The sequence below is a fragment of the Pogoniulus pusillus genome, chromosome 13, assembly GCF_015220805.1.
Source record: "Pogoniulus pusillus isolate bPogPus1 chromosome 13, bPogPus1.pri, whole genome shotgun sequence".
Taxonomy (NCBI): Eukaryota; Metazoa; Chordata; class Aves; order Piciformes; family Lybiidae; genus Pogoniulus; species Pogoniulus pusillus.
In genome coordinates this window covers 17225886-17245626 of record NC_087276.1, presented here as the reverse complement: position 1 = coordinate 17245626, position 19741 = coordinate 17225886, and the positions used below count along the sequence as shown (strand labels likewise).

General features: G+C 63.3%; 4 protein-coding genes across 7 annotated transcripts in view; 1 reads left to right on the top strand and 3 right to left on the bottom strand.

Moving 5' to 3' along the window:
• CFAP70 (cilia and flagella associated protein 70) overlaps nucleotides 1-3418 on the bottom strand; it is a 29922-nt gene extending 26504 nt beyond the window's left edge. The window contains exon 1 of the mRNA XM_064153245.1: nucleotides 3235-3418. Within this exon, the coding sequence (XP_064009315.1) occupies nucleotides 3235-3348 (114 nt within the window). The 5' untranslated portion in view covers nucleotides 3349-3418. The remainder of the gene's footprint in view (nucleotides 1-3234) is intronic.
• A 1014-nt stretch (nucleotides 3419-4432) lies between these two features.
• MSS51 (MSS51 mitochondrial translational activator) lies at nucleotides 4433-7511 on the top strand. Its single transcript, XM_064153217.1, has 6 exons — nucleotides 4433-4910; nucleotides 5204-5359; nucleotides 5584-5708; nucleotides 5887-6450; nucleotides 6999-7092; nucleotides 7171-7511. Exons 1-6 carry the CDS (start codon nucleotides 4621-4623, stop codon nucleotides 7445-7447), a joined length of 1506 nt encoding a protein of 501 aa, XP_064009287.1. The 5' UTR covers nucleotides 4433-4620; the 3' UTR covers nucleotides 7448-7511.
• A 53-nt stretch (nucleotides 7512-7564) lies between these two features.
• On the bottom strand, nucleotides 7565-15254 carry LOC135180614 (cytoplasmic phosphatidylinositol transfer protein 1-like). 3 transcript variants are annotated; one of them, XM_064153213.1, is made up of 10 exons: nucleotides 15151-15254; nucleotides 13429-13526; nucleotides 12252-12400; nucleotides 10668-10756; nucleotides 10477-10484; nucleotides 9955-10026; nucleotides 9766-9861; nucleotides 9514-9669; nucleotides 9369-9432; nucleotides 7565-8407 (listed from the first exon to the last, which is right to left on the bottom strand). In XM_064153213.1, exons 2-10 carry the CDS (start codon nucleotides 13474-13476, stop codon nucleotides 8142-8144), a joined length of 948 nt encoding a protein of 315 aa, XP_064009283.1. In that variant the 5' UTR covers nucleotides 13477-13526; nucleotides 15151-15254; the 3' UTR covers nucleotides 7565-8141. The 3 variants fall into 3 exon arrangements, with proteins under 3 accessions (XP_064009283.1, XP_064009281.1, XP_064009282.1); XM_064153211.1 differs by lacking the exons at nucleotides 10477-10484; nucleotides 10668-10756; nucleotides 12252-12400; nucleotides 13429-13526; nucleotides 15151-15254 and having other exon boundaries at nucleotides 9955-10365; XM_064153212.1 differs by lacking the exons at nucleotides 7565-8407; nucleotides 10477-10484; nucleotides 10668-10756; ... (1 more) ...; nucleotides 13429-13526; nucleotides 15151-15254 and adding an exon at nucleotides 8466-8942 and having other exon boundaries at nucleotides 9955-10377.
• A 2621-nt stretch (nucleotides 15255-17875) lies between these two features.
• On the bottom strand, nucleotides 17876-19702 carry LOC135180615 (myeloid-associated differentiation marker-like). 2 transcript variants are annotated; one of them, XM_064153216.1, is made up of 2 exons: nucleotides 18435-19702; nucleotides 17876-18263 (listed from the first exon to the last, which is right to left on the bottom strand). In XM_064153216.1, exons 1-2 carry the CDS (start codon nucleotides 18974-18976, stop codon nucleotides 18110-18112), a joined length of 696 nt encoding a protein of 231 aa, XP_064009286.1. In that variant the 5' UTR covers nucleotides 18977-19702; the 3' UTR covers nucleotides 17876-18109. The 2 variants fall into 2 exon arrangements, with proteins under 2 accessions (XP_064009286.1, XP_064009285.1); XM_064153215.1 differs by having other exon boundaries at nucleotides 17876-19702.
• Nucleotides 19703-19741: the final 39 nt, after the last annotated feature.

Sequence of the window (19741 nt, the reverse complement as noted above, 5' to 3'; positions counted from 1 at the left end):
TCAAAGACACAGAATCCCAGAGTGCCAACAGGGTGGGGTGGGAAGGGACCTCTGGAGATCATCCAGCCCAACTCCCTGCCCAAGCAGGGCACCCACAGCAGCTTGCCCAGCAGCACAGTGCCCAGCTGCCCTTGGAAGCTCTCCACACAAGGACACTCCACAGCCTCTCTGGGCAGCCTGCTCCAGGCCTCCAGCACCCTCACACCAAACAGTTTATCCTTCTTTTCCCTTCCCTACATCTAAAGCAAATCCCCAACCCCCTCCATTGATATTCTTGTGCTTCCAGGAGCCTTGAGACTTGTTACCTCCCGATAAAGCAGCTCCTGGGCTGCATGGTTGAGCCTCCAGGACACTTGTGTCTAGCACCTGGCTGCAGAATGCCTTGAAGTCCAACAGGGGCCCCAGCCAGCTCTGCAGGGAGTTCTGCCATTCGTTATCCCCCAGCCTCCACCTCCCGCTCCGGGTGCAGAGGGGAGGTTTGCACTTTAAAATGCCTCCACAGAGGGGATTAAACATGGGCACTGCCCAGTAAGGAGAGGCTGAGGGACCTGGGGCTGTTTGTCTGGTGAAGAGATTACTTGGAGGAGATCTAATCAATGTTTATAAATACCTGAGGGCTGGGGGCCAAGAGAGAGGGGACAAACTCTTCTCAGTTGCACCCTGGGATAGGACAAGGGCAATGCATATAAACTACATCACAAGAAGTTCTGCCTCAACATGAGGAAGAACTTTGCTGTAAGGGTGACAGAGCCCTGGCACAGGCTGCCCAGAGAGGTTGTGGAGTCTCTTTCTCTGTAGCCTTTCCTGTGTAACATCTCTGGATGTGTTCCTGTGGCCCTGCTCTGGGGGTTAGACTGGAAGATCTCAAGAGGTGCCCTCCAGCCCCTAACATCCTGTGAGCCTGTGATAGGCAAACAGGGAGGGTGAGTGCTGAGAGAATGGCAGCAGGCATCCATGTGCCCAGGCAGCACCAGCAGGCAGCACTGACACCTCCATGGCAGCATAAGAAGTGCTGAGCCATGCAGACACCAAAGAGCCTCCTGGCACCAGGAACACAGTTTGCTTCTCCATGCAGGGAAGAGCAGAGACCACCCAGACCACAGGGCTGCTGTGACCAAACCCAGTTTGTCTTTCACCCTGAGCCAAGGCCACATCTGACCTCCAAGGGCCTCCTCTCCACCTGCCTCTCTCCATGTCACTGGTTCCAGGGGGGCTCTTGCACAAGAAGAGATTTCATTCAGTTGGGTTGAATTTGCACAGAATCAAAGAATGCCTGAAAGGGGCCTGGGGGGTCTCATGTCTGCCAGGTACCACCATGGGGCCAGGTGCTCCACTCTTTCCTCTCTTCATACCCTCCATGATGATATCACAGAATGGAATCCCAGACTGGCTTCAAGGAACCTTCCAAGCTCATCCAGCCCAACCCCTGCACTCAGCAGGGACATCCCCAGCCACAGCAGGCTGCTCACAGCCCCACACAACCTGACCTGCAGTGCTGCCAGCCGTGGGGCAGCTCCCACCTCTCTGGTGGGCCAGGCTCTCCCCACCCTCAGGGTCAAACATTTCTCCCTTCTCTTCACTCTCAATCTCCCTCTCACAGTTCAAACCATCCCCCCTTGGCCTGCCACCACAGGCCCTGCTCAAAACTCTGTCCCCATCAATTTCCCCTTCGGACCTCCTGACTCTCCTTGAGCTACCAGTGGCTAATGAGTGCCTAAACAGAAGACTCCAATTAACTTTTCCTTGTGCCATTAATCATCCCAGTCTCCTCTCTCATCCTTCTCTCCATCACTTCTAATTAAGCAGATTCCACACCTCTTACATCTGGAATTGTGTCTTATGTTGTTAGGATTATTGCACTCCTGTACCTCTCACTGTCCTCTAGCCAAAGCCTTTTCCAAGCAGCTTCAACCCCCCAGCATTCCACAGGCAATCTCGCCTCCAATCTATGCTTCCCAGCATTGTTTTCCCTCCTCTCACCTTCCACTGCTCACCTGAGATGCTGTTTGCTGACTCTCAGCATGAGAAGCACTTAAAACACAGCGAAAACCCCAGAAAACCCAACCCAGGCAGATGCTTTTGTTTGGTTTGTTGCTTTGATTTTTTTTTCCTTTGGCTGTTTCAGCAACAAACAAACAACAACAACAAAAACCCATAGATTTGCATTTTTTTTTCTGCTTGCAGCAGTAGCTGAGCTTCTCCTAAATGCTAGTCCCTCCAGAAGACTCTGGATCAGTCATGCAGAACATGGAAGCAGGCACAGTTTGATCTGAAGCTTCTCATCATGGCCTTGCCCTGGGACTGTGGTTTTCAAAGCAGAGCCTGTAAATGGCCACAGCTAGGAGGAAAATCTGACTTTAGAGGCCAAGTGAGATCTTTGAAAGGGTCTTTGTCTCTCTGAGAACATGGTGTTGCTATAAAAAGCTTTCAGAGAGGCAGAGAAATAACTTCCAACACAGCACCATAAGGCAGACCTTATTGTAGAGAAGGACTTGGGGGTGCAAAGGTGACCAGGAGCTGGAACTGAGTGCTTCCAGCCGAGCCCTAGCCTGTCCTGGGCTGATCCTGGACCTGCTGCAGCAGGGCTATAGGAGGCCACAGCAGTGCTGGCAGGGTGGAAGCTCTGCTGTCAGGCCAGGCTGGCAGAGTTGGGGCTGTTCAACCTGGAGAGGAGAAGGTTCCAGGGAGACCTCCTGGTGGCCTTGCAGTGCTTCAAGGGGCCAGAAGAGAGCTGGGCACAGAGTTCTGAGCAGGGCCTGTGGTGGAAGGATGAAGGGGAATGGTTTGAACAGCAAGAGGGAGATTGAGAGTGGAGAGAAGGGAGAAATGTTTGGCACTGAGGGTGGGGAGAGCCTGACCCAGGCTGCCCAGAGAGCTGGGAGCTGCCCCACGGCTGGCAGCACTGCAGGTCAGGTTGTGTGGGGCTGTGAGCAGCCTGCTGTGGGTGGGGATGTCCCTGCTGAGTGCAGGGGCTGGGCTGGAGCAGCTTGGAAGGTCCCTTCCAATCCGGACCAGGCCATGGGTCTATGACTCAACCATCACTGGGCTGCTGCTTTGATGCCTTCCCCAACCTCAACCCAACTCTAAGCCCCCAGCAGAGAGGAGACACCACTGAAGCCCAGGTCTCCTCCAAACACCCTCCCAGCCAGTCCTCAATGGGATCACATCCCGCAGAGTTCCCCTCCCTGACCTCCCCTCTTCAACCGGCAGAGACATTTGTCAGGGGAGCTTTACCAGACCCTGCGCCTTCACCACCGTCAGCTGGACTGGAGCCACTGGGGGAGGCTGTGAGTCGCTGGGAGGGGCAGCAGGAGAGGCAGAAGAGTCCTTTCTGGTATGCACCTCCATGGTTCTGTGGAAAATGAACCTCCAGGCCTCGGGGCAAGGCGTGCGGGGGCGGCGGGGGAGGGCGGACTCGAACCCGCAGGCCCCAGGTGCGGCTCTGGGTCGCGTCACCTCGGCGACGCTTCCCCTTCCCCGCGAGATCTCGCGGCACGGAACGGGATTTCAGCGGAGGTGGCGCTGAGGCCGCCGCCGCCATGGTGGCTGTGGGCAGCCCTCAGTGGGTTCGTGTAGCGGGGAGGGCGTGGGGCCGCTCGCCTCAGTAGTCCTCCGGGGTGGGAAAGCAGGGGGGAGATGAATGGCAGAGAGGGGGTCTGGAAGAAGTGAGCGGCAGGATGGAGTCGTAGAATTGGTTTGTTTGGAAGAAACCTTTAAGGTCATTCAGTCCAAGCCTTAACCCAGCCCTGCCCGGGCACCACTGAGCCACGGCACTGGGCACCGCAGCTACACAGCTCCGGAGCACCTCCAGGCATGGAGGCTCCCAGCACTGCCCTGGGCAGCCCGGGTCAGGCCTGGACAGCCCTCAAGGGAAATAAATTGTTCCTCATGGCCAAGCTAAAGCTCCCCTGGGGCTACTTGAGGTTAATTTCCCCTCCTCCTGTCACTTGTTCCCCGGGAGCCGAGCCCAGCCCCCATCTGGCTGCAGCCTCCCCTCAGGGAGCTGTAGAGAGCAATGAGCTCTGCCCTCAGCCTCCTCTTCTCCAGGCTGCACACCCCCAGCTCCCTCCTGCTCTCCAGACCCTTCCCCAGCTCTGTTGTCCTTCTCTGGCCCTGCTCCAGCCCCTCAGTGTCCTGTGAGCGAAGGGCCCAGAGCTGACCCCAGCATTTGAGCTGTGGTCTCCCCGGCATCCCTGCCCCTGCTCTTGCTGCCCACACTGCTGTTGATCCAAGCCAGGCACCTGGGCACTGCTGGCTCACCTGCAGCCACTGTCAACCAACGCCCCCAGGTCCCTTTCCTCTGGATAGGCTCTTCCCCAAGCCTGCAGTGTCCATGGGGTTGTTGTGAGCCCGAGGCAGGACCTGTCCCAGGCGTTACGTGACCGTGGGCTCCCGGGGCGGGTGCCGGACCCCCGGCGCGGGTTGGCCGCTTTCCTGGGAGGAGAGGACAGGAATAGCTCCGCTATCGGATGCCTGCCGCAGGGGCCGCGGCCGCGCTCCTCTGTCGCTATCTTTTCGGGGCTGACATTTGAGCCCAGCCCTCCCTGGTGTGCTGGGGCCACCCTCCATCACCCGACTCCTGCGTCCTTCCCTCCGGCACGGCCGGGGACAGGCAGCAGGATGGCAGGCGGGCGGCGGCGTGGGGGTGGACGGCGTGGGGGACCCCAGCAGCAGCTGAAGAACCGCGAACCCACCCCCTCGCCTGCACCCCTCTCTCCCCCAGCTGCTGTGGTCCAGCAAAAGGCAGGAGCTCCTCCCAAAACCAGCCCCCCCAAGAAGCCCACGGAGGAGCCAGTGGCCAGAGCACCCGACGTGGACTCGCTGGGTTTCCAGGCCATGGACCGCAACGTGCCAGGGCTGTCCCACGTCATCCTCCAGAAGCTCAATATGAAGAGCTACGAGGACTACAAGTGAGTGAGCACCCACGGGTGCATGCTTCCCCCCTTCCCCAGCCAGAGCATCCCCTCTGTGTCTGCACATGGCCCTTCCTTGGCTCATCCCAGCCTTCTGGCTCAGCCCACGTGCAGGCTGCTCTGCCGTGCCTCCCGGGTACACTTCTCCACCACCTATTCTCCTCATTACTTTGGGGAGCACAGCTCCACACCTCGGGCCAGGATACTCTCAGCTGCTCTTGCATCAGCTCCGTTGTGCTGGCAGAGCAGAGTGGGCTCGACTCTGCTCACTGCCCTGTGACCCCCTGCAGGTCTGCCATGGACGGGAGGAAGAGAGGCAGCGATTTTGGCATTCGGACATACTTTGACATGTTCCAGAAGATGGAGGACACCTTCAAGTTCTGCGCTGAGTGCAAGAAGCTCCCTGATGCCCTTCCTGACCCCAAAAGCCTCCGGCGATGCAAGAGGTATGGAGGTGTTGGGGGGCTGGGGTTGATCTGAGGACATGAGGCTAGATCCATCCTGGCCCTTCCAACCCGGTGATCAGAGCAGCCTGGCCCCATGCCCGCCTCCGTGGGGCACCTCCAGAACTGTGACACAGCCCTGGGAGAGGCTGGCATGGAGCCAGGCTCAATGGACTGGAGCCTGACCCCCCCCCAACCATGGCTGGGCACACTGCCTGTCCCCACAGGTGCCAGAACGTGTACTACTGCAGCGTGGTGTGCCAGCGTGCCAACTGGCCGCTGCACAAGAAGTTCTGCAAGAAGCTGAAGCTGGTGGCCCTGGATCGGCTGGTGGAGTGGCTCGTCTTCACAGGTGGGGGGGGGGGGGACACCCCAGGCAGGACCACATGGGTCCTGTGCAGGGACGTAGGGTCCCTTCTCCTAGCCCTACCTGCTCTGCCCTACTCCAGCATCCCCACAGCCCAAGCAGGATGGGCATCCTGGGCTGTGAAGCCACCACCATGGCCTCCAACACTTCCCCCTATCCCTAGGAGACATCCCCTTCCCCACGGAGCCCTGGACAAAGCCCGCCGGGGAGGTGAAGGGCTGGCAGGACTGGTTCTGCATGCAGGGGCAGCTGGAGGAGAAGCTGGGCAGCATCGTGGGCGGGCGCTACATGAACCTGCTGTGGGCCAACGCCGGCAAGCCGCGGCCGGAGGAGCGGGAGCTGCGCGACTCCGTCCGCCGCCTGGTCACCGACTTCCACTCGCGGCCCCTCACCCTCGGCCTGGCGCTTCGCCTCTTTGGCATCAGCCCCTTCGCCAAGGCCCTCACCGTGCACGTGGTGGGGGCATCCCACGTGGAGACCCTCAACACCCGCCTGACAGACTACGACGAGCTGACGAGGATGTTCCCGGGGCACCGGGGAGTGGAGGTGGTGATGGTGGGTGTGGATGTGGTGGATGGACCCATCATGAGGCCACCGCTGGCTGTGCCAGCACCCCCGGGAGAGGTCTACCTCAGCAGCTACAAGGGGCTCTACCACGACTTCTGGGAAAGCCACGTGGAGACCAAGCTGGCTGTCCGCCCTGACCTGGTAGTGGGATTTCACCCAGGTGAGTGCCTGCACCAGGGAGGGGCCCAGACCCTTCTTACCTCACTGCCTGGCACAGGACATCCTTGGCAGACCTTGAGCACCCCCAAGCAATGTCTGGAGCTGAGCCTGTGGTGGCCTTGGATGTGCCCAAGGCTTTGCAGCAAGCCAAGACAAGCAGTCAAAACAGTCAGAGTGCCCCTCTAGGGCTCATCCCCCACCCCAGGCACTCAGTATCTTGCCTGTGCCACCCACCTTGTCCATCCCCAGGCACTCAGTGTCCTGCCACTGTCACTCACCTGCTGGTCAGTGGCTGCAAGCAACACCTGAAGGGGTCCCTGCTTTCAGCCCTTGGTGTGATGGCTCAGCCCAGGATGCAGAGCTGAGTGGCACCAGTGGGTGACACTTACATTGGTGGGACATGGGACCTACCTTCCTAAGGGCTGCCAAGCCCTAGTACCAGCATCACCCCAGAGGTCTCTGGTATGGAGGAGGTTCTACCAGAACTGGCTTTCCTCAGTGCTGGGGTGGCACAGGAGGGTGGTGGCAAACACCATCATGTCCCCACAGGTTTCCACGCCTGCCCAGACCTGCTGGCAGGCTGGCTGCCCACCCTGCTGCTGCTGCGGGACTACCGCCTGCCCGTCCTCTTCACCGTCTACAGGTGAGCTCAGCCCCGCTGCCCGCGGCGCATGGCACCGCCCGCTGGTAACCAGAGCCTGTCCTCTGCTTCTCCTGGCAGTGAGCAGGAACTGAAGGCCTCCCTGCAGATCCTGGTGGAGCTCGAGATGCACATCGTGGGCTTTTCCGCCAACCCCTTTGCCTCGCTGCGGCCCGAGCAGGTCTACTCCAGCCCAAATAAGGCCCCGGTCTACTGCAGCTCCCACTTCATTGCCCTGCTTGGGCTGGCAGCATCAGCTGTGCCAGGCACTGAGGAGCTGGAGGAGGATGATGGTTGGCAGGGAGGGGATGCCAGTGCCACTGGTGTGGCTGGGGGCATCACCTCAGGGTTGGGCTGACCTCATGCAGCCAGCAATGCCCATGCAACCCACACCCCAGGATCCAGTCCTCCCAGAGTGGGTCATAGCAGCCTGGCACCTTTGGTGGCACTAAATAAACCACCACTGCCATCTGGCCACTGTGTCTGGAGCTTTATTTCCTAAAAGGTCTTTGTTTTCCCCCAAACGGGAGGTTGCCCCTACCCCAGCCCCCCTCGAGCAGCCATGGCCTCTGGAGGGACAGCAGAGGGGACCCTGACTGCGGGACCTGCCGTGCCAGGGTCCCGTGGGGAGCCCCATCCCAGGACTTGGCTGTCACTGTCACATGTGCTGTGCCCCTGTGCCAGTGCCTACCCTGCAAAGCGGTGCTCCAGCAGTGCTTGTTGAGCCCTACAGCTCCTCAGACCGGCACCGGTGCCCAGCCCAGCCACAGGCACTGGTGATCTGGCTCCGTGGCATCACTGGATGCTGCCAGGGACCCCTCGAACCGACCTGATATCCTCTCCCTGCGCGGCCAGTGGGTCCAGCACAGCGACGGTGGCAACATCCCATGTGGGCACCCGCAAGGTTTCAGGAAGGCCAGGACCACCCCGAGGCTCCGCACGCCCCAGCAGCGGGTCCATGCCTGCACTTAGCGCCTGCCGGAGGGGCCGCGGCGGGCGGCAGGGCTGGCCCGGCGCAGTTGGGGCGGCGGCACAGCGTGGCACTGCCAGCATCACTCGGCGCTGGCACGGTCTCGCAGCGTGGGCAACGTCAGCGTCTCCGGCGCCGACTTCTTGCGCGGGCGAGCCTTGGGGGGGGCGAGGAAGTCGGGGGGGTCGTCGCTGAGCGGGGTGGAGGGGGCGCTGGCGGGGGCCGAGTGCGTGGCCGTGGGCTGTGCCACCTCGCTGACCGAGATGGTTGGTGCCACCAGGCCGACGAGCTCGTTGGTGGCCTCCTGCGTCTCCCGCTCAAAGCGCCGCACGTCCTCCATCGTCATCCCTGCCGAGCACAGCCGGGCTGGGGGCCGCTCCGCACGGCCGCCGCCCGCACCACCACATCCCGGGGGTCGGGGTGGGGGCTGTCACTGCCCCGACAGCCAGCTCCTCCCGAGCTGGGGGACAGCGAGGGGACATGGGCAGAGGGACAGGCAGGGAGAGGGATGCGAGGAATGGCCAGAGAGGCAGCGCAGGCAGGGGGTACATGGGAAGGGCAGAGGGCGGGGGGCGACACTGCTGCGGGGTGCAGGGGAGGCTCAGCGGGCATCATACACAAGCCCTCCCGCCTGCACCCACTGCAGGCACCATACCGGGGTCCAGGGTCCCTGTCCCCCACAGGCAGCATGCCAGGGTCCAGGGTCCCTGTCCCCCACAGGCAGCATGCTGGGGGACAGGGACCATGCTGGGGTCTGAGGTCCCCGTCCCAAGCAGGCAGCGATGCCCACGCAGTGGGGGCTAGGGGGTCTGGCTCCCCAGCTTTTGGTTTGTGGCCACTTGCATCTGAGTCTCGAAGGCCCGGACCTCTTCCAGGGACATGTCTGGAAGGTAGAGAGCTGCTCGCGGGACCACCCAGTGCCCACTTCCAGTCCCTGCTGCCAGCCATCGCCAAACCCTGGGCACCCACATGGGGCAGCCGCCCACAGCATGCCTCCTTGCCAGCCCCGGGGTGCAGGCAGCTCAGGCAGGGACGCTGGGATTCATCCTCCCCCTGCTCCCCCAGCCATGCTTTGGCCAAGCCTTGCCCAGGTAGACAGCAGAGTAGGGCAGCATGCAGGCACAGGCAGGTGTGAGGGCAGGGTAAGTGGAGCAGAGCGGGCAGCGGGTTGCAGGGAGCCCCAGGAAGAGCAGGATCTGCCCGTGGGATTAGTGACATCAGCAGTTAAACCCAAGTCGTGACCTCCTCCACCCCTATTTTCAGGGTCCAGGGCCACCCCAGGCTCTGTGCCCCCCCCCCAGGGACTCACCACACCATTCATCCACCCAGGCGAACGCTTGCCGGTGCCCGATCAGAAGGATGTCCCGGATCACCTTCACCACATGCCGGGGCGGGGAGGGGGAGGTCAGCAGCCTGTCCCTGCCCACTCCCCCCGCCCCGGTCCACCCCCTCACCTTGTGCACGAACTGCTCCACGCGGGTCTGCAGCCCCCACACCTCGAACTTGACGCTCACCAGTTTGTAGGAGCACATGATGGGCTTGGTGTGCTGGCGCCAGCCCTCCCGCAGCGGGCCCCGGCCCGTCTTGGCCGAGCTGAAGAAACGGGGGTCCTGCAGAGGAGGGGGCAGAGGGGCCGTGAGCACCTCCCTCCCCCAGAGGGGATAGAGCGGCCCCAGGCTGCTCCCCAGCAGCCCCAGCCCTGCTACCTCCAGGCTGCGGTAGTAGCGCTCAGGGATCTCGTCGAAGGCTATGTCCAGGAAGGAGACTTCATGGTCGCCCAAGATCTTCTCGCTGTGGAAGATCTGCGGAGGGGAAGAAGGGTGAGAGGTGCTGGCCGCGGGTGTGGTGTGTGTCCCCCAGCGCCACGGGGAGGAGCTGCTCTGGCACGGACTCACGTTCTCGCTGTCCCCGCAGTTGTCCTCGTACTTGGTCTCGATGTAGATGGAGAACTTGGGCAGGAAGGAGCACTGCAGGGAGGGGCCATCAGCTGGCCCCGAGGGGTGCTCCTCCCCAGGGACACCCAGCCCGGGACACACCCACCCACAGGGATGCCCATCCCCACCTACAGGGACGCATACTCCCACAGGCTGTCCACTCCCACCTACAGGGATGCCACCCCTGCAGGTTATCCACCCCCAAGGACACCTGCTATAAGGTATGCCCACCCTAAAAGGCACCGAACCCCGAGGGATGCCCGACTCCAAGGTCACTCCTTCCCAAGAGATGTCCAGCCCCAAGGGACCACCACCCCAAGGGGCACCCAACCACAGAGACACCCACACAGAGCACATCCACCCCAAGGGATGCTCAGACCCAGCACACATCCACCCCTAAAGGTGATGACCCCCAAAGGACACCCAACCCGTGGAACACCCACTGCAGTCATGCCAGCTGCCCTCATGCCAGTGCCTCCTTACCGTGTACTCTGCAGTGACACCATGACACACCAACATCATTCATGGGATGGCACCGCCGGGTGGCACCATGGGGGAAAGAAAGAGTGGTGAGACTGAGAAGTGGCCATGGTTGGACTCCCCCCTGCAGCCCACCACTGCCACCACAGGGAGGGGCAGGGTGCCCAGCAGTGCCCAGATGCCTGTGCCCTCACCAGTGATGGTGTAGGGGTAGTAGTTCCAGGCCTTCTCCGTGATGTAGAAGATGCGGGGGGTCACTGCCCGTGCCCAGCTTGGCAGCTTGCTGTGGGGAACGATGCTCAGGGCAGGACATGGCCAGTGGGCACAGCCCTGCCCAGTGCCACCCAGCCCTGCACCACTGAATGCAGCTCCCCCTGCCACAGTACAGCCCTAGCTCTGAGACGCCCAGCCCTTCCCCAGGGACCTCACCTGCTCCCCAGGACCCCCATCCTCTCCCCAGGACCCTCACCTCCACCTGAGGTACTCCTGCCACCTCCCCGGGGCCCCTCACCCCTTCTCCAGGGGACCTCCCCCAGACTCCCCAGTATCATGAGCCCATGGTGCCCCTGGGCAGCCCCCCGTGGCTGCCCAGGCTGGCAGCGCGGGCTGGTGCCCCGTGGGGGCGGGGGGGCGATGAATCGGCAGCGTTCTGAATACCAGCCCCGAGAGGGGATCGTGAGCCGTGCCGCTAAAAATAGCCCAGCTCACTCCAGCGACGCCAGCAGCCCGTGCCCACGCCACGACGTGCCACAGCTGGGGACAGTTCTGCTGGGCACCAGCGTGTGCCCAGCAGACACCTGCGGCTGCATGCACGGACGCTCCCAGGGATGGGGTGAGCACAACCTAGGCATTCCAGCTGAGAGCCACCGGTACCCAGAGATGGATGCCCACTGTGCCACCCGATCCTGCTCCACTGAGCACAGTCCTGCCTCTGGGACCCCCATCCCCTCCCCAGGGATCCCACTTGCTCCCCAGGAGCCTCACCTCCACCCCAGCATTCCCCTACCATGAACCCTCAGATCCCATAGGGACCCTTGCTGCTTCCCCAGGACCCTCATCTGCACCCCAGGACCTCCTCAAGGACCTCTGTCACCTCCCCAGGACCCTCATCTACACCACAGCATCCCACCAGGAACCCCTGCCACCTCCCCAGAATTCTCATCTGCACCCCAGGACTCCACCAGGGAACTCTGCCACCTCTTCAGGACCTTGATCTGCAACCCAGGCTGCACCCCTGCAGGATGGGTGCACCCCAGGAGATGAGTGAAGTCCCCAGAGAAAGGTGCACCCTGGCACCCCAGAGATAGGGGCAGCCCCTGCAGGTGAGCACAGCCCAGGAGACTGGTGCAGACCCTCAGGATAAGTACATCCCATTTGAGGGCACCCTGAGAAACAGGTGCAGGGCTCACACCTGGGTGCAGCTCCCAAAGATGGGTGCACTCCAGGGTGCATCCCTGGCAGACAGATGAAGGCCCTGAAGATGAGGGCAGCCCTGGGAGATGGGTGCAGCCTTCAAAGATGGGTGCACTCCAGGACTTGGGTGCACCCCTGGGAGACAATGGCATCCCCCAGGAGATGGGTGCAGCACCATGGGGGCACCCTTAAGAGCTGGAAGCACCCTGGGTGCAGCCACCCTGCAGGGCGTCAAGGCCCCTGAACTGCTTCTCCTCAGGACTTTGCGGGGGGGTGGATGGAGCCACCCCCTGCCTGCCCACCCCCCTAGCACGGCGCTGCCCGTGGGCACTGGCAGCCCTTGCCCACCCGGCGGCGCGGCTGACCTGGAGAGGTGAACTCGCTTCTCGGTGAACTGCCCGGGGCCGTGGACGGGGTCCTCGTGGGGCTCGTTCTTCACCACCTCCACCCCCTCGCCCTTCTCGCTCTCCTGGTGGCTGTGCTTGCTGATGGTGTAGAGCTGCCCCACGCGGTACTGCCACCACAGCACCGGGGCCTCAGCGCCGCCAGCTCCCCCTGCCCCGCTGCCCTCCCGGCTGCCCTCTCCACCGCCCTCCCCGCTGCTGGGCTCGCCACCAGCCACACCGCTGAGAGGGGAAACTGAGGCAGGGTGGCAGACCCTGAGCTGTGCATCGGTGTGGAGGTCTCTTGGTGCACCCTGTTCCAATCCCCCCTTCCCCAGGATTGCTGCAGTAGCTGGATGAGGGACAGAGCCTGCCCTTCCTGCTCTTCCCCAGGGCCTTGCAGAGTGCCCAAAAACCTACCCTGGGGCAAGCACCAAGCCAGTGCCGAGGGAAGGCTGGCACTGCCCAGCGCGGGCATTACCCGGAACAGCTCCCCACTTCCCATAATGGCCCCGTTGGCACCAGGTGCTCACAAGTGACCTTTAATCAGGGATGCTGTCAGCCACCAGCTATCATCGTGGTTTGCCAGCCAAGACTCAGGCTCCTTGCCAGAGCAGGGATTGAGCCTGTGCCACCCATCAAGCAACCATTCTGAGTGCTGTGGTGCCCTGGGCACCCAAACCCTTGGTGCCGTTTGCCCACTGGCTCATCCTGTGTTTCCAGGACGGGTTAACCTCCCCAGCAATCCCCAGTGCTGCCTTTGGCCTCTGTGGCCCAAGCTCATGGTGCCCAGGAAGGGGATGTGCCCCTGCCTGCCCCCCAGTGCCTAGCTCAGCACCTGGGTGGAGCACCCTGAGTTCAATGGCTGTGGTCAAAGGATATCTTGGTGACTTGGCCAAGGTGCCCACAAAGGGACAGCAACAGGAACCACCATGTCACCCAGTCCCTTGCTCAGGCAGGCACCCAACACCCTGGCACCCTACTGCTGTGGGTACAGGATCCCCACCCACTGCCCCCTCCATCAGGAGGTCCCTGCAGACAAGCTGTTCCTGGCACCCATGGCTGGAGGCTTGGGGGTCCCTCCACCTCTGCACTCCTCAACCTACCCACCCCAACCCTGGGGGCACAGGCAGCTCCTCAGTGCCTCCCACTCACTCACCTCCTCAGTGGTGAGTGGCATGCAGATGCGGTACTCCTTGATGAGCATGGTGGCACGGGCAGGGCGAGGGTCAGGCCGAGGCGGGGGCACAGCTCATTCTGGGGGGACCCGAGGGTGGGAGCTTTGGTGAGGTTTGAGGGGGCGGTGCCCAGCAGCCTCCACTCTCCCAGCCCATCACCCGTGCTGCTGCGGCCGCCCCATTCCCGGCACCGGTGACTTCATGAGCCGTTGCTATGGCACTGGCGTGAGGTCACTGGGGCGAGCAGCAGGCTGGGTGTACCCTGCCCGGGGACAGGGTACCGGGGCACACCGTGGTACCCCCCAAGCCCTCCGTGTTGTTAACCCCTTCTCTGTCAGGCAGGCACAGACATACTCCCCCAGGCAGCTGTCTTGCCCCACTCCCTCCCCCCAAAAAAAATTGTTACCATCCCTTTCGGGTGCTACATCCACACCCGGCCGCGGTGGCCAGCACAGAGGGTAGCAGGGACACCAGGATGGCATCAGACATGCTGATACCCACCCTGGCCACCTACACTCTGGTCTCGCCTCAAGGAGCACCAGTCACGTCACCGGCATGGGGCATCCTTTCCCTGGGCAGGAACTGAAGCACCACTCCAGAGTTTCCCTCCAACCCCCGTCCCGGCCAGCACCCACACCAGGGCTGCCCCTACAAGCACCTGTCTCAACTAGCACCTGCTCCAGGGCTGCTGACCAGCGCCCATCGCGGCCGGGACCCACCCCGTAGCTTCATCGCAGCACCTGTCTCAACCAGTACCTGCCCCAGGGTTACCTCCCAGCACCCATCATGGTCAACACCCACTCCAGATGTGCCTCTCAGCACCCATCTTGGCCAGCACCCACTTCAGTGCTGCATCCAGCCCGGCCAGCAGCACTTCCAGGCTGCCCCACTCGCCTCCCACCCTCGCCCTGGCTCCAGCCCGGACTGGATGTGCTCAGGCTGGCTAAGGGAGCAGCTCAGGGTACTCTGGCCGTGACACCTAGACCCAAGGGATCGGGGAACGGACATGACCCCACCCCTTAGGCAGTCACCCTGACCTGGAGATCAGGCCTGGGAGGGGGCAGAGGGAAGCTCACGGGAGTTTGGGGCCCCAGGGCAGCCTGTCCCGCTGAGGACACAATGGCATCCCCAGAGGCACAGAGGGACACACGGTCACCCTTGGGGACACAGAGGCACCCTCCTGACAGGGAAGAAAGAGGGCTGGGTGCTGGTGCCAGGCTGCGGGAAGCCTTAAGTCCCCGCGGTGCTTCTCAGCCGGTCTCGGGGCTCCGCGGCAGCCCCCAGCATGAGACAGGGCGCGGTAAGGGAGGGGACAACCCAGGGACACCCCCCGGGCGCACCCTGAAACGCCTCCGTCCTAGCGGAACCGGGTCCCCTGCCCCAGCCCGGCACCGAGGGAGCTCAGACCAGCCCCGGGGGGTCCAGGACTGCCCCGACGGGGGAGGACATTCCGTCCGGGGCAGGGAAGGGCTCTGGGGCTGCCAGGGAGCTCCAGCCGGCGGTGCCGCCGGGACAAGCGGGCGATGTCCGGGCACCGCGGGGCCAGGACCGCCAGCACGGGCACCTTGCCCCCCAGCCCGAGCCCCGGTCTCCCCGTCCCCTCCCCACCCACGTCTCCCCTCCCGCCGGGCCCGGCCTGCTCCTCCTCAGCTCCCGTGGGATCGGGGCTCCCCGCAGCCACCCCCCGCCCCGGCAGCACTCACCCGGGCCCGCGGCGGTGCCCGCTCCCCGCCGCCGCCGCCGTGCCCCGGCCGCCCCGGGCCGTGCGCAGGAGCGCACCGCCTCCCGCGCCACCTCCCGTGCCGCGGCACACCGACCCCTAGGGGGAGGAATGCACCGACACCGGGAACGGTACCGGTACCGGGAAGGGCAGCCTAACGGACCCTGCACCGGGAACATAACGGCGTCGCACCGGAACTGGGACCGGCACCGGGACTGCGCCAGGACCGGCACCAGCAACGGCAATGTAAAGGAGCCGAGACCCCACCAGGACCGGAACTGCACCGCGACCAGGACCGGCAATGCAACGGGACCGGCATTGCACCGGCAGCGGGACGGAAACTGCACGGCGCCGGCATTGCCCTACCACGGCACTGGACCCAGACCAGTATCGCCCGCGTCGGTATTGAATCGGCTCCACACTGGGACCGGCACCATCACCGCGACTGGCACCGCACCAGCGATGGGGTTGGAGACCAGCACCTGTGCCAGAACCAAGTCCGAGACTGGCACCGCCCTGGCACTGCACCACACCAGCACCACACCACATCGGCATTACACTGCACTAGCATCGCACCAGACTGCATCGGTGTCGGGACCGCACCGGCACCACACTGACAGTGCCACCGTGCTGGCACCGGACCTGCCCCGGCACCGAGGCTGCCAAGCACGGCATGACACCGCGAGTCCCTCCAGCACGGCACAGACCCCCACCGGGACTCCCCACACCCACCGCAGTCTCCGTTGCTCCCGGGGAGCCCCAGCACCGGAAGATGCCCGAGGGGGTCTCAGGCCCAGAGCCCCGCCTTGGCCCAGGTTCTCCCGCTGGGCTTCTCCCCACAGCCGGATGCAAGGAGCTGGGACCCTCCCCCCACAACCTTCCTCTGCACCCCATTGCCCCCCCACTCACCTGCACCCCACCAACCAGCCCCGCACCCCAGCCTCACCGCACCCCATGTGCCAGCACCGCCCGTGTGCCATCCAGAGCCGAACGCGTTACCGGCTCCAAGCGGCGTCACCGCGCGTCCCCTGCCCCTTTCCTCTGGGAATTTCAATCAACCTGTGCACTAAAAATAGCCAGGCTCGGGCGCTGGGCAGGGCTTTGCACGGCCACTGCGGTTTTCCCTTCATTTGCTCCCAAAATTCTGCCCAGGAATTCTGCAGCGAGCAGCTCCGGGCACTGCCAGGATGAGGAAGGCTGAGCTGTGCTGCTCTCTGTGAGCGTGGCACAGCAGTATCCTCTGGGTGCAGGAGAGCAGCACATGGGTGCCAAAGTGCTGGTCACTGTGGGGACATGGACAGGGTGAAGAGAACACCCACCAGGCTACCTGGTGCAGCCTCTGGCACTGGCATCACTGGCGGTGCTGAGACCTGCCACAACAGTGGCCCTGGAACTTGGTGTGGAGGTCCTACTTACTTGGGCACTGTGGCATCCGTGAGTGGGTCCAAGCTCTTTTGCTGCCTTCCCCTGGTGCAGCTGGTCGGTACCATCTTGTGAAGGGCACTGCTCTTTGGCCTCTGGCAGCCTCCAGGCAGTGGAGATGGAGCCCTGTATGCCTCACAGCCTAAGCAGCGCCAAAGTGGTGGAGGTGGGCCCTGGCACAGTCCCAACAGCCCTGGCAGCAGGCATAGACCTTGGCATAGCCCCAGTGGGCCTGAGGCAGCAGGGATAGGGCCCCTCAATGCCCCATTTTCCCAGCAGCTCCGAGGTGGTGGAGATGGGTCCTGGCACGGTCCCAACAGCCCTGAGGAAGCAGGGATGAGCCTTGGCATAGCCCCAGGCACCCTAAGGCAATGGTGATGAATCCCTGAATGGCCCATAGCCCCGAGGTGGTGGAGATGGGCCTTGGCATGCTCCTAAAAGCCCCTGGGGCAGCAAGGTTGGACCTTGGCATGGCCTCGGTAGCCCCAAGATAGCATGCCCCGTGGCACCAGCAGCCCTGAAGTGGTGGAGGTAGCCCCAGGCTGTGGCTAGAGCCAGGGCAAGCAGCAGCAGAGGGACCAGCATGGGCTAGAGAAAGCGGCCTCAAAACCAGCTGGGGTGCCCCATGGGACACCCATCCCACATCCAGAAACACTGTGCCAGGATCTCTGCCCGCTGGGCACACCTTAACCTGCCTGCACCAGCCCTGATCTGCCTGCACCATTCTGCCACCTTCTTCCTGGTATACCAGCTTGTGATGCCATCGTCTTCTCAATGACATGTCTCAAACCCCCCAGCTCTGGTGGCACTGAGTGACATCCATCCCCTCCTCATCCCCCCCAAAGCAAGGGGTTCCACCAGCAGCCACCAAAGGGCAAAGCAGCAGGCACAGGGCTCCTGCCAGTGTGACCAAATCCAGCTGGGCTCCCACTAGGCTGGCTGCAGTGATGACAAGGACCTGGTGGATTAGGACATGGCAGGTTCTCAGCCTCTCCACCAGCAGCCACATTCCTCTGGAACCCGTTTGGCCAGGTCCTGTGCTGGTGCCAAGACGAAGGCATCCGGGTTGGCTTCCTCCTGGTCATGCCCTGCTTCACTCTGGCTCAAGCTGACAGGCAGAAAGGGGCTTTGCTGAAGCCCGTCCAGTACCCACCCTCCTGTGCTGCTGCTGCCTCCCCACTGCTGCCAGTGCCACCAGTGCTTCCCATTTGCCTACCCCTGAGACCCTCCTCTTGCCACTGGTGAGGATCTCCCAGAAAGCCAGGGAGGGGAAGGAGGAGGCAGAATCATGTGAAAAAAGACCCAATTTAATCCCAGATTCCACCCAGCTCCAGGGTTTTGGGAAGACCCTGGGCTCTCCAAGCTGGTTCCCTGGGCCCCCGTGGCCAGGAGCACCCCACGATGTAGGCAGGAGGAGCTTTCCGAGGCACCCAGCCTCTTCCTCAGCTCCCCTGGCAGCCCCATGCCGGCAGCCAGCTGCATCCCACCACCCTTCACCCCACCGGGTCCATCCAGAAGCCTTAGGTAGGTGTCCTGATGAAGACCATCCTGCTGGAGTAGACCAGGTCCACCAGGTAGGCGATGAGGTTGAAGATGGTGAGGAAGGTGACCCCCAGGAACTTGTTCCACAGGCAGTCCTTGTTGCAGTGACTGGGGCGCGGATAGCCCTTGAAGCTGTAGAGGGGCCAGAGGATGGTGGCTGTGAGGTACATCAGGAAGGCCAGGGCATTGTAGCCCACCAGCATCTTCTCCAGGGGGAAGGGCATGTAGCTGAGGCAGCGGCCGATGGTGAAGATGATGATGAGGAAGGTGATGATGAAGCAGATGGAGTAGACAGCCACGCACCACTGCAGGCCTGGTTTCGAAGCGTATCCATCCAGCAGGGAGAAGATAAGACAAGCCACGTAGGCTTCGAAGACCTTGAGGAGCCCGGGCACGGTGGAGAGGAAGCTGCTGATGTCTCCCGGCTTGGCACGGGTGAGCCCCACCTCGAGGGCGTAGGCCAGGAAGCACAGGCAGGAGGCGGCGGTGGCCACGGCCTGCCGGGCGCATACGCTGCCGCGGCAGGGGCTGCTGATTAAGGTGGAGGGGTAGACCACCGAGGTGGTGAAGATCATCAGGGCTGCCAGCATGGAGAAGGCCGAGGTGAAGTCGTCCCAGGAGAGCGGCAGCGCGGGGTAGAGCTCCAGCAGCTCCAGCAGCAGCACCAGCAGCGTCACGGCAAAGCAGAAGCACCAGGTGAACATGCACCACGTCCCGTAGGGACCCCCGAAGCTCCAGGTGGAGGCCACCAAACTGAAGGCGAGGCAGGAGAGCAGGACGGCCAAGAGCCGGGCGATGCCCACCCAGGAGGTGAGGGCACGGAGGTTCACCGTGGCCACCGCCATGGCCCAGCTCTCCCACCCGGATGGGTGCTGCCCGCAGCCGCTCTTATCTCGGGTGCTGGCAGCGAGGGGTGGGGCAGGGGGCAGGGAGCCGCCGGCCTCCGGAGCCGCCCGCGCCGAGGACCCCCTGCTCCGCCACCACCGCTGGCAGCAGGCGGAGCTCGCCGGGGCGGCTGCTGGGGGCTGGCGGCGGCGGCGGCAGCGGCACGGGCGGGTGGATCATTAATGCGGGGCCGGGCGAAGGGTGCCGGTGGTGACGCCGAGCCCTGCCGTGGGGCCGGAGGGGGCAGGGAGCTACACCACGTGCCACCGTCCTGGCACTGCGCCCCGGCCCCGCCTGTGGCAGGTGGCGCAAGGGGGCATTTTCAAGCACCCCCAGAAGCACCGGAGGGACTGTCCTGACTTGCTCATCTCTGCACAGTGCCAGGGCTAGCAGCCAACGGAGGGGTCCGCCGGAGGGGTTTTGGGGCCTGCACCCACTGTGGTAAGCAGCTGGGTGCACCCTCCCCACACCCCTTCGGGTAGCACCTCTGGCACCTCCACCCCTCTCCTGGCACCTCCGCCACTGATAAGCAGCTCAAAGTCCGGCTGTGCCAGCTGCTGTCAAGAGGCAGGGCAGGTGGGGTGACCACAGGGAGGGGACCTGCACCCTGCCTGCCCCAGCCGCCCATGGCACCAGCAGCATCTCACCACCACCAGCAGCACTGACACCAGGCACCCTGGCAGCACCAGGGTGGGCATGTTGCACCACATGGCCCCAGCGACCAG